Source organism: Pleuronectes platessa, chromosome 11, assembly GCF_947347685.1.
Source record: "Pleuronectes platessa chromosome 11, fPlePla1.1, whole genome shotgun sequence".
In the NCBI taxonomy this organism is placed as follows: Eukaryota; Metazoa; Chordata; class Actinopteri; order Pleuronectiformes; family Pleuronectidae; genus Pleuronectes; species Pleuronectes platessa.
The window spans coordinates 7279438-7293013 of NC_070636.1; the positions used below are offsets into that span (position 1 = coordinate 7279438).

Genomic DNA, 13576 nt, shown 5'->3' on the forward strand with positions numbered 1-13576 from the left:
CTCCCTGGATCAGTAGTTTCATGTCACTGGGTCACAGGCTGGTTTGTTTTTAGTCATTCACACTGTCTTATCCAGAGTCGACTCTTTTTAACCGCGGTCCAATCCTTCACATCAGGCCCAGACTTGCTCCGCGTCGGCACAAGTGACAGTCACACTGCAGCGGTGGTGCCGCGGCGTCTCGTGTTGACATCATTCTTTTGTGCCCAGGTTAAGTCAGTGCTTCCATTACCAGCCGGAGTGAGAGACGCAGCCTCACATGAAATATGAAAAATGTGTAAAGACAGAAGAGACGGAGATGGTCACAGCTGGGAAGGGAGAGAGAACGGGGGTTGAGTGTTGCAGCTTCAGCATCATTCAATCAGACAACATGCCCCTCAGCTGAAACAGCGAGACCCTCCCGATTCTCTCGAATTAGGGAGATTAGCGGGAAAGCGCATAATGCAGGATGATGGAATTTGTCATAATTTGCATTGTCCTGGAAAGATTCGGTTTGATAGAGCGATGCGTGGAGGGGCTTGTCATGTCCCACGGGCAGGTCATAGAGGAAGCTTGGCAGAAATGATTTTTGCGATATGTGCATCAGACGTAAAAGCCTCACAACCAATTTGTCAAAAGATGTGATGTCGGGACAGTTGAAGGCAGAAGGGGCATTTTGCCTAGCGCGATGAAAACCCATGCCCCTCCGTCCCTCTCCACCCACAGCCCAGCTCTGATGGGGCACGATGTTCCAGAGCGACAAACCATTTTATAAACAGCAGTTTTTAGTATTTTTTTTTTAAATTTGATCTAATTTCTACACTTAAACATCATAACTTTTTCACAAGAACAACACTACAACCAGGCAAAAATGTATCAAAACAATATATCTGATGTAAAAAAAAATGTTTTTCTCTGAATGTTTGAAGGATTTATTTATTCAGTTTTTTTTCTGATTATTCACATGTGTCCCCGAGCGTCCAGTCAGTCTCCCCTGACCTTGGTCATACTACTGAGCGGCAGCTCCTGACCAACACAAAGTTGACCAGAGCTGACATGACAGTGTTACTCCTCCACACGGTTCAGTGTCTATGAAATGGGCACGTCGTGGGCAGACATAACAGGCACAATAGAATAAAATAGACGTAAGCATACAGAAGGTGGGGGGTGGGGGAAAAGGCCAGTGTCCCTGCCTCAGACTGACCACACGTTGCCTCAACAATGGCTCATTACAGTCGCGTGTCCTAAGTGTTCTTTTTAAATTTGTCAACGTAACAACCATGTGTTTTGATCGGATGCTTATGGTTCATTTTGTGAGTGAATGTAGAGTTATGGACCCGAGAGAGTGCATTCAGGAATAACCTACACTTGTCTGTCTCTGTGCACTTCATACGGCTATTTATGTCGCCGTTTAAGTAACACTGATTTTCTGTGACAGTTGAGCATACAAGGGTTAGGCTCAAACTGGAGCACAAACAGGAGGAGGAAAAAATTGAGATAGTAGAGGGAGAAAAAGGAGGAAATATAAAAAGGCAAATGTCTCCCTCCCCCCCTTTCCGACGATGCCTTAAACGAGAAGCCGAACGCGGGGAGAGATTCGGCAGAGGGGAGCGAGGTTGTGGTTCTCCTGAAAGGTTTGTATTTGTAGAAATGAGGTGTCAGAAGAGGCAGGATTTCCTCAGGGCGCGGCACAACATGAGCCCATCTCTTATCATTTCCCACTCCCAGACGTGATCTGCTTTGAATGCGCTAATGCTGAAAGAGCCCCACAGACTTGAAGCCAGTGCGAGATGAAATCACAGCACACAGCCCTGACAAACTGCCATCCACCACACAAGGATTAAACAGCCGTTGCACATCAAATCCCCAACACAACGCAGAAATAATATATGCACTTAAACACATTCTACAAAACTTCAACCTCAGTTTTTTTGGGGGCTTTTTTATTTTTTGATCCCTACATTTTCCACCATCTTGAGCTGTTTGCCAACCCTAAAATATTCAGGAAAAGAAGAAGACCCAAGTTTGGAGATTTGTCACATATATTAGGAATGTTCCATAAGAGATTAAAAGTGGAAGAAGTGATGTCACACCATTTTAGAACAGTTTATATTACTAATTTAGATTTCAATCCAGAATCCACTGTAAAAGCAGACTTCCTGGGTGTAGATCTGACCCAGTGCTGCTCACACACATCATTTCAACTTTCAAAAAATAATCTTAAAGTTTTAGCTGTGAGTTTTAAATCACTCATTTACCCCTACCCTCCACAGTGAGGCTGTAAACAGGTCTCAAAAGATCTTAACTGGTAAAGATGTGACTGCTGGGGCGCCAACATATGGTGTTTTCTTGTTGCTGTAATTTACAGTTTGCTGCTTTTTTTAAATACAGTTAAATAGTAAAATACTGGCAATATGATTAGTTTATCTTTTTCAATGGAGATATACTTGCAAGTTTAAACCCTACACATACTAAGTGCTAAGCTATTGACGCATCATTTAGGAAATATTTATTTCAAAATCTTGTGATTATAAATTACTCTTTGGCAGTCCCTTTATAAAACACGTTGTTTTATTGTAAACAAACGAGAGCTTTAGAATAATTTAAAGAAAATCACACGTCTTTCAAGCAACATTTTTACCCTCCCCCATCAGCCTTTGAAAACTTTTGAAAAAGGCCCATTTAGTCCAAATACACAATCGTATCCGCCACTTAAAATATACAGTAAACACTCAACCAACTCGTGCAGTCTGAACAATAGTCAATGTACACAAACATAAAATATCAAATTGATGGACTTCTCCCCTCATGCCTTTGTAAAGAGCGAATGAATGAGTGACTGACAGTGAATGACTGAAGAAGTGGCTGAATAGATTAAGGACCATATAAATCATAAAGAGTCTGTGATTAACACTGACTGGGAAAGTGACACAAAGAGACTGGGTGAGTGATTGACCAAGGAAGACTTAGTGAGTATCTGAAATGAATGTAGCCCAGGCTGCTGTCTGAAGTCCAGAGATTATCCACACTTTCTCTGCAGGATGTAAATATGTGAAACCAAATGTCCGAGTGAGAGCATTTGGATTATCTGCGGACTTTCCCTGGCAGGCCGGAGGATCCCATGTGAGAACAAAGAGGTGTCATACGTGTTAGAAGACACGGGCGATGATGTCAAGGAAGGTTTCGGCGATGAGAGCAGGTGCCTGTGTCTTGTCAAGAAAATCACGTGATATCCGCAACACAATTAATAGAGTTTCTAGAAATTTCGGCTAATTATCTCGTAATGTGACTACAGCTACTACACTACTTACGTCTGCTAACTAACCAATAAGAATGCTGGAGAAAAATCTTGTACTGATCAGTGTGACACTGTCGTTGAATGTTTTTACGTTCAGCAGTTGTATAATGTACGCTGATGATGTTTTACTCTCATATATTGACTTGTGTTGCAGCCTGCGATTCAGTAAGTCGTCTCATTGAGCAAGTACATTCGATCTGTGTTGCCCTGTGTGGCTTGTGACTTATAAGATCCCTGAAATCTCATAGTCTGTATGTAAGCACGATAAGTTACTAATGAAAGTTCCACCGTTATAAGTGTCAGAAGAGGTTTCTAAACAAGCTCCATCAATCAAATGTAATCAGCAGCAGGTATCTGAGCCCAAATAACCCAAAGTCCTCGACGGTGCTGTGAGCACACAGAGCTCAGGGATGTGAGCGTCTCACCTTGTGAATGGATTCCAGGCTGTTTACAGCATTGTCTTGGTTCTGAAGATTGAAGGGGGCAGTAAGAAGAAAAGACGGCATCAAGCCTGGACTGAAGAGCTGTCTGGACGCCCTCTCAAGTGACGTGCCCCTCAAGGCTGATCAGGCAGCTGTGATTACAGCTTCCTGGTGATTCACCTGAAACACGACAAAGGAATTCCATCTCGCTGTTGACACTTGCCGTCGTCACATTCAACGTAATGCAAGGGGACCCAGTCACAGAGGAGAGCTTTGCATCTTACCTTTGGCACCACAGGGCCTGTTTCAAATCCTGTAAAGCCCGGTCCACACTGCTTGAGAGACGCGTGGTACTGAGGCCTCGGATCTGCTGCGTGTATCTCCTCAAACAAATGTCGGTCTTTGCACTCAACGTAATGCCAGCACAGTACGGGTCGAAGCCTAGCATCTTTCAGTCCTACGATAACCTTCAAAACCTTGTTCAAAGAAATGAATGGATTCAGCTAACAGAAAATGCTTTTACTTTGAAACAGGTACAGGAAGTGTTGCAAATATTTATGTTGCGACATAATCAACAGTCCTCGAATCTCTAGAAGAGAAGAAAAGTAAAGATTTGTTACATAAGTCGACATTTTGATGTTATTTAAGAGCAGTTTGAGACCATGTAAAAAGGACCTATCACAAATACTAATTACATTTTGGATGGAATTACCCGCTCTGATACTGTACAGCCATTACCCCTTTAGCTTAGTTACATGTGTCCTTGCATGCGGGAAAAGTTACACCATATTAATCCAACCTTTTTGTAAAGGCTTTGTATTATCATTTTCCTGTTTAAATTATGCATGAGGTCTCAATGGGGAGAAATGTGACCATTAGCATATCTGATAGGACCTCTGGAGCAGTTTCCACCTCTCCCTGTCCTTGGAACCGGGCAGCAAAACCTGACTGTTCGTCAATACCAGGTCCTTTTATCCCGGCTTCGCCCAGTTCATGTGTACCGGTGGAGAGCTCGGCTAATGACACTTGGAGACGTCCTCGACGCGCTGGGGGCCCAGAGGGCTCCAACACCAATGTGAATACAGTCTAGCACTGTCTGGTCATCTCTGGGAGCTCCTTGACAAAAAAAAAAATGCAATTAGAAACACCTCAGACACACCAGCCTGAAATGAGACACCGTCAAGGGCTGGAAGCGGACACAGGCAGGCGCTTCCTGAGTACATTTACATATATGTTACTGTCTGCAGCTCACGGAGATGGACAGAGGATGTCTTTGAGGTTGGTGACCTTTTGGTATGTCATTGGGTTTATTAGAGAAATGATGGTGTTTTAGCCATGAAATAAAGGTCGATAAAGCATAAAGGCGAGAACCAGCGTTGTTAATGTAAAAATAGAACGGCTGATTGGATGTGCGTTCGGCTGAGGGCCTGTTAAAAGATTAGTTTGATGTTGCTGTCAAAGTCGATTTTTTTTTTATTGTTAAGATTCACTATTATTGTTTATTGTGTCTCCATGGTGATGCCTATCATGGATCTCGTGGAGCAAGAGATTGTTGTTCACAGTTTTCATGTTTGGAGTAATGATTTTATTTTGAAGGAAGAAAAAATGAAATCTGACACGTGGAAAGAAAAGATGAAACACAAACGAACTTTGGAGCCAGTGACTGTTTTGACATCATCTCGACAACATAACTCAAATATCAAATATTGATATTGACATATAGCTCCTATCATCATCATCATCATCATCATAATCCTTGCACACCCACTGTGTATTCCTCTGAAAAACCGATTGAGGATATAACAGTACATTTTTGCCTTAAGAGTCTATTTATAAAAGATGAAATATCTAAAAAAAAGCCTTTGAATTATACCAGCAAATATCAAATATTATTAAGAAACAGAAGCACAGTAATAAAGCAACATGGACGTGCATTATTGATTCAATATGAGCACTGTAAGACTTCTTCCCTTCTCTCTGTGGGCCGTTTAGACCGCTAAGGTTAGCATTTGAAAAATACTTACCTTGTTATAGAAAGTTTAATGTCATACGCAGTTGTTTGACCCTTATGAATATTAAAGAATCTCATCTCCCGCCTATTAAAAATGCATGTGGCATTGTGGTTGTTGATCACGTTGAGAACGCCCATGCAAATTGGACTGTCTTTCCTGTCAAAGCCAAAGATGAATAATGTAGTTGTGTTGTATATTCAGGGACACACCATTGACAGTCAATTAACAAGTTTGATTGGTGTGTGAACTCATTCTTTTGAACTGTTAATTTTATGTAAATAGTATTCGCTCTGCCTTCGCCACTGTCTCTCCCCCCCATCCAGGTTCACTACAGAAAGATGTGCCCCCACTGCCGCAAACCCCCAAATCCCCAATTCCACCTCCCACTAAGAGTAACCAGAGTGGGATCCTTAATAATTGATCATCACACACCTGCTTGGTGGAAGCTATGGGAGTCTGCCTTTAACAGTCAAGGGGCCCCACGCGAGTCCCTTTTGATATTCAAATCGACAAATGGTACCCGACCTTTTATGAATTCAAAATGGAGCTCTGGCTTTTCATTGGGACAAGCTTGTTAAAGGATTACGGCCCTGCGTCCAACCTGATGGAGCTCTTCTTTGTTGGACTGGATATGATGGCATTTCGATGGCTCGTAAATGAAATGCCAATGCCAATTTGTTGTTGATGTGTGGGAATCTGGCTTTTACGGGAGGCAGACGTAGTGACACAGGCTCTCGGGCTGATCCCGCTCGCAGGTAAATGATGCGGTGATTGATCCGTACTGGTTGAAAGCAGCGAGGGCCTTATCTCCTGCCTTTCGTCCCCTCTCTTGCTCGTCCTCACTTCATCCATCGGAAATAACCACGCCCGTCATGTCCTCCCTCTAGCACTGTGTAGCTAGCACCTTGTTCTTCTTTGCTGTCCAATCAGAAAGAGATCTAACACACTTCCACTATCCTGTATTCACTTCCTATTCTGAAGAAGCTGGGTCTGATCAGAGACTGTATATAAAGATGGACAGCGTTACGGCTCCCCAAAAGCGAAGCCAAAGCGTCTCGATTGCCCCCTGGTGGTTGGCCATATGACGCATGTCCAAGTTCTCAAGGAGGGTATGTTTTCACCCCTGTCCATGTGTTTGTTTATTTGGAAATTGTTCACTAAAACTACTGGACAGATTACTACGAAACTTGTTGGAAGGATACGGTGTGGCAGAAGAACCCATTTAAATTTGGTGCTGATCCAGGAACTTCTTTGTTAAGAGCCATTTTCATGACTTATATACCCAGGATATATTTCATGAATCTTTAATACAAAATTGGGTGTTGGCTGAGTTATGCACTGGACAGTTAGTTATTTGATGCTGTAAAAAACTGACTCTTGATCCGTGGAGCATATGTTTTGGTGGGACCTTGCCAACATCTCCACGATCCCTACTGTGCAGGCTCCTGATGATGTCATCATTGCAAGATGGCAGGGATTGTAACCAGGATATTTTGGCTTCATTTCTGGACAGTGGGAGGAAATGGAAACGTGTCGTCCTTTTGTGTATGCAGTCGATTCCTGCCACCAACTGTGCAGATTTATATTAGATGCATTGTTTGATATTAGTGTGCAAAGAGGTTTGGTTAAGAGCTTACTCTTAACTAATACCTGTATTCTACTTTAACCCTGGTAACCTCAACGTGAAACATGATACCCTAAGCTGTGTCTTTGCTAATTAGCAAAGTATCATGTCTCGGGCCATGTATCAATTGATTGAGAGCTCCCTTGATCCTCCCTGGACATCTGCATGGGATCTGGGTCCCTGCGTTGGCCGGGGCTTGTCAACATGTCACCAGCATCTGTTTGCATTGACCAGCAGCTAGTGTCCGGTGCTAATACCCTCCAGCCTCCAAGGGTCTCTAAAGACCTGACCTCCTTAATGTCACACCTCATCCCAAGTCGCCTCTCTGCATTAAACAGATAGATTTTTCTTTTTTTCAAGACACTCAAGGTATTTAACAGAGAATTGAGCCTATTATCACGTAGTTAATTATGCTCATAAATAACATCGGTGACATGGAGATGCATTGGCAGGCTTCTAGCAGGATACCTGCTCGCTTTATAACTGTGAAATGAAAATTGTTGGTGATAAGATGCTGAAAAACAGGAGAGGTGGAACTTGTTAATTAATGCACTGCTACTTAAACGTAAGATTTTAATTAATGCTAATTTGATTATAACACCTCGCTGATGAATATTGTCCTTTATTTTATTAATTAAACAAAATTAGGATGTTGACAGCTCATTTTCTGATTGAACAGCAACTCAATGTTCAAGTTTATAATTGTCTACTTTACTTTATCTAAGAGGGTAGTTCTAAAACTAATTTAATTAAAGTTAAATTAAATTAAAATCGGTCTCAACGCTGTGTTTTCCCTCTGTCTTCTTCTCTCCAGGTAGATGAGTCCGTTTTCTGCGCAGGCCAAATTGCCTTGGTGCCGTGCACCCTGCAGCTGATGAAGGCCGGCACCAGGGGGCAGGCCCACTTGTCCTTCAGCCACGTGGAGAAGGTTCTGGAGGCCGTGATCAGCAGCTTGACTCTGGCTCATGTCGTCCAGGCTCACTGCTACACCACGAGACGTCAAGACATCCCCGTGGTCCGAGCTGTTTGGGAGCGCATGCTGACGGCCGCGGAGGAGGAGCAGGTCAGCCCGTGTGCAGTGAGAGTTCTGTTTAATGAAAAATGTGCCAGTTGTTAAGGAGAGGAGCTACGTCTGGCTGATTTATTATAGATGCAGAGGAAATATTGATCATACTCATAATACGATATTACACCCACATAGGATAAACACATGTTTAATGGATTAAAAGACAGTGAGATCCTTGCTTCAGTGAATAAGTCAAAGAGGAGAAACTCGTATGTATCTAAGTTTTTCAGAGAGGCCCTTTCAGATTTGTGTTGTTGTGAAATAAGCGAAAGTTCCTTGCCCCCTCTCGTCCCCTCGGGACCCGAGCCGCAGCGACTGATATTTACCAGCGAGCGCGCTCATGAAAAGTTGATGATGTGGGAAACGCTGGTGTCTTTGATAATGTGGAGCTCGGCACAGAAGCAGATGTCTTCCTCAGAGCCGCCCTAATCCTTTGCCCCCACACACCGTTTTGGAGCTCCGTTCAACTCTCCAAGCAGCTTATCCCCCTCTCCACCCCTCTCTCCTGCCACCTCCCTCCCTCCATCCGTCCCTCCACTCCGCCGCCCCAGCTTACAACCCCTGCCTCCACGCGTCTAACGGGGGCACCAGTCTCCCCTGGCAGCCCTTCTCCTCCCACAATAATCTGTCTCGCCACGGGAGCAGGGCCTCGGGGAAAAGCGTCAGGAGCCCACCTCCAACATGTGGCTCTGTGCGCTTGGTGTTAAAGACTGCGGAGTGGATGTCAACTTTGTGTCACTTCCTCAAAAGTAAAGCAGTGAAGGGAAATCTAAATGTATAATATTAATGCCAGAAGTCATATTTTCTAAACCTTTTAAATGTTCATTCCAAAATTCCACTTTAAATACATTCAATGGGTTTCAGAACTGGTAACTTTTTGTGAATTTATATGACACACTTCTTTTAACGTCTGCATTGGAGGGGATGTTTTCATTTGTTCTCATTTGCTTCTCTGTTTGTAAGTTAGCAGGATAAATCCCCAAAACACTCAACCGCTTTCTGCGTTATTTGGTGGAAGTGCTTTGTTACGGTAAAGGAATTTCAAATCTTGGAGCAGATGCGGATCAATGGGTTGGGCCGACATTTTTCTACGATTTCTTAAACATGGCAAGATGAGGCGTTGAGGTATTCGCTCTCCAAGTGCCCTTCTAGTTTTGAAGTGCTGAAAGCGTAGAATCAATTTAGCATGTAGATTGGGTTGTTTGGATAACAGGCCTACCTAGAGGCAAAGCTTAGGGTCAGAGGTCACTGGAGGTGGACAACATCGCCCATCTGCTCTGCTTCCACGTGGGGTTTCAGAAGAATCAACACTACTCCTTTGCATAACCCAGTATTTCTATGGGGAGACCATGTCTAATTTCCGAAAGGCTTCCAGATTGAGTTTAGGTGCTGGGTGACAAACCCAACCTCACTTTGACTTAATTAGGTAAATTGTCTCGGTCGGCCTTCCAGGCTCAGCTGTTAAACGTGCCACTCTCTTTCCCTTCAGGTGCAGATGCACAGGTAAAGATAGGGAGAGAGAGAGAGAGCAGCTGTGGTGAGTGTTTTATCCTAAACATGGTGAGATGCTCTCAGCCTGGGGGGGGGGGATTATCCACAGCACCGGTGCTCATCTGAACTGACTGTAATTACGATGTTTAACTCGGGTCAAACACTGGTAACAAAACTCCCACAGAGAACAGTTAGAACATAGTTTCCACCTGTTCCACCTTCATTCACAAGCAGCTTTGTGTGGGGATCCATTCAAACACACTGCCGACGCAAATCTACTCTCCGAGTTAGTAACCTAATACTTCATATAGAAGTCTTCTTCAGAAATGAAGCTGCAGAGAAATACATGAAAATAGGGCTGAGTACACAAAATGTAAATACCCTAAACATGTAATTAGGATAGTTGCTACATCATTATCTGTTACGTGTAAATGTAAATATAAAGTGCCAAATTAAACTAAAAATTTGATTTAAACATTATACCATATAGTTGTTTTATTCAGTCTTTAACTGTCGCAGTGTAGTTTAAAGAAGTTAAATGCGTTATATTGAATTTTATTTTGAGTTAGTTGGTTAATTAGTAATTAAACTGCATATTTACACTTGAACTTATTCTTTCTAATTTCATAATTTGTCCCAAAAGTCTTATTTATAATGTGTTATCATCACATTTTGGCTTTTAAGGAAACTATGGCCACAATTTGTAATATCAGGCTCAGTTGTGGAAGACATTTTATATTATGTAGCCTTGCACTCTTAGGTACAGATAAGTGTCGTACCTGTTATATTTCCATCCGCCAAACGGGTGAAGTGCATTATGACGGAAACGCCAGCGCTGAGCCCGTGTGTGAAGCCATGTTGTTGTTGTGCGTTGATAATTTATCTAATCAGGTGGATGAAGAAGCTCGCAGGGTTAATTGGGAGCAGACTGGAGTCTCCACAAGTGTGAAATTGCATTTACGGTGCATTAAACCACAAAGAGCCTGTTTGTCTGCGTGTGTGCGACGGGTTTGATGAACATGGAGATGTTGATGTGATAAGTCAATAAATGTTAAACAGACATCTCTCTGTGTTGCAATAACAGGTTCTGAAAAGGTGTCATAGAGGAAAATTATTATTAAGCGCGCTACATTTATGAAATGTGGGAATTTTTTTTTTCAAGAAATGATTGGTAGTGTTGACACGATTGTCAATTGAAATTAATAGTAAATAGAATTGCAGTCAGTGGAGCGGACACCTGGAGGCCCAACAGTCCCAGTATGAAACCAGATCTGACTTCACTAGATCCGGGTTTTTTATTTGGATCTGCATCAAATTTCACACCCTCATAATTTTTTGTCCACTTTAGATGTCTGTGTTTTCATCAATATACATTAATTATTTTTGAGAAATTAACAGAAATGTTGAAAAACGCCCCCTTTACAATGTTAAAGACAGTAAAAAAAAACAAATTCAGGATCCGCCCCTGATTCAGATCCACGCCAAATGTTGGATCAGAAAGTTATGTTTCTATTTTCATTACTGCTTGTGGTGAATCCTGTGGATCTGTGAGACTTGCCCAGGAAAGACCATAGTAAGTCCGGAGGTTCTTACTCAGATACAGCCCCTCCGGAGAATGTCCGGAAGATCTCTGGAGTTCAGTGTGTGTGTCTGAAAGCAGCTTAACTCATAAATAATTATTTGATCCGCACCAAAATCTTAATGGGGATCTTTATTGGAACATGTCCTGTCCTTCAACCAAGTTTTGTGGAAATCTATTTGGTAGTTTCTGCGTAATCCTGCTGACAAACAAACAAATGGACAAAGGTGGAAACATCTTTGCAGCGGTAATGAAATTGCAGTGTGGAGAGTTTCTCCCCTGAATACCACAGTAAAACCCTCTCGTCATTATTTCTCTCCTGCTTACTTCGGACTTTTTGCAGCTATCTTGGCCTCTGCCATGTTTTTTTAATGGCCTCATTCTTAAACTCCTCCTCACCCCACGGACTCGACCCCGTGTGATTCATTTACACAAACAATCTGATGAGCTTCAGAGTGGAATCTGGAGAAAGGAGAGTGAACGGGAGGGGATATTACAGCAGGCTGACAGCGCTACAGTAAGTGCTGAGACATAGAGCCACATGCTGGAGGTGTCCCGCTGGGCAGGAAATGTAGGGGAACTGGCTAAGCAGCGCAGTCCCATCAGCTCCCCGCTGTTCCTCGCCTTTACACCACTTCCTTATTACCGTGTTTACCGTTCGGCTTTTACGCCTCTCAGCCATCCTGCCCCCGCCGCACGCTCCGGGCGCATGGGCGCGAGTGAGAGGGAGGAAAGTGGGGAGAAAGAAAACAAACATAAGAAGAGGCAGGTCACACCCCATCAGCGTGGAGAGCTGAGCCAAGCAGATTTAGACTTCATGCGTTTACCTGCTGCCTGCGGAGTGAGAAAGCACTGGGAGAACGGCTGCACGCCCTGCAACGGAGGGAAAATGGAGTAATGAGATGGATTGTGTTAAGTGTTTGCACACGCACACACACACACACACACAAACACACACTCCCATTGCCACCCTCCTGCCCTGTGAACTTGCCACTCCAGCACTAAGCTCCATCGTATATCAAAGTTTGTGTTTTATTGGCTTAATTTAACAAATGATTTCTGGTCAGGATATCAGCCAGCGTCCCCCCCCCCCCCCCCCCCCTCTCTTTCTACTGGCAGGGAAACACTGTGATGGAGCTCTGACCACAGTGTGAATGTTTTCGGACATGCACTGACCCCCAGATAATCATCGTTCCTGTCAGCTCGCCAGTAAAACAAATGTCCAGGGAGCCCATGTGAAAATACAGCAGGATCATGTCAGAATTAAATAATAAAACCATGTGAAGAACCCAGTGGGTGTTTTGATGACGTTTCAATGAACCACAGACACAAAACTGAATCAGACAAAAAGAAAACCCAAATATCTGAGGATGAAAAAGGGGAAGCATACACGTAGACGACAGAGATGAACAGGTCAAGTTGGAAAGACAATGAGATTCGAGAACTTTTAGTGAAAACTCAGGCGCCACCCCCCCCTCCCCCAAATGCTCTGTATCCGATATTCCCGAAATTTTCATGAGATCATGTCTGAAAACAGCAGAAATACACACACACACACACACACGCACACACGCAATAATGCACCTTTGGCAGATTCAGCTGCACAGAACTGCTGAACAAACTTCCCCACCTAGTGTAACGTCTCGGTGCAGACATTAATAAAGAAACAAACAGATACTGATGTAACCTTGTTCGACAGCTCTGACAAAAAGCTCAGCAACTGTGCTGTGAGAAGAAAGTCCTGCCAGGGGCTGGAGCCGAGTGCTGGATCCCCTGGTCTCCTCGCGGACAGCCGCTCGGGTACAGTACCTCGGCACCCAGGGCCTGCAGGGTGGCCTTTAAGCCTGGCTGAGCAGGGCCCCCCCCGTCCTGTCACTTCTCCCCCGCCCCCAGTTCCCGCTCTCTGCTCCATGTTCAATCACTATTGACAAGTGCACGAGCAGTTCCCTCCAGGAGAATTCCCCCAGCCAGCGCCAGAAGTGCTAATATAACATTTATCAAAGCATCGGACACGTATGTGTGCTGTCACTTTGTCTGACACGCTAAGAGCTCCGCGCCGACACGGCTATTGTTCTCCGCTCTGGTGATTGTTATTGTTGATCACCGCC

General features: G+C 43.8%; 1 protein-coding gene across 1 annotated transcript in view; it reads left to right on the forward strand.

Annotated features, from left to right (window-relative positions):
* The window catches only part of dph6 (diphthamine biosynthesis 6), a 58545-nt gene that overhangs the window by 38346 nt on the left and 6623 nt on the right, over window positions 1–13576 (forward strand). Inside the window, exon 13 of the mRNA XM_053434000.1 lies at window positions 8147–8395. Coding sequence (XP_053289975.1) covers window positions 8147–8395 — 249 coding nt within the window. The remainder of the gene's footprint in view (window positions 1–8146; window positions 8396–13576) is intronic.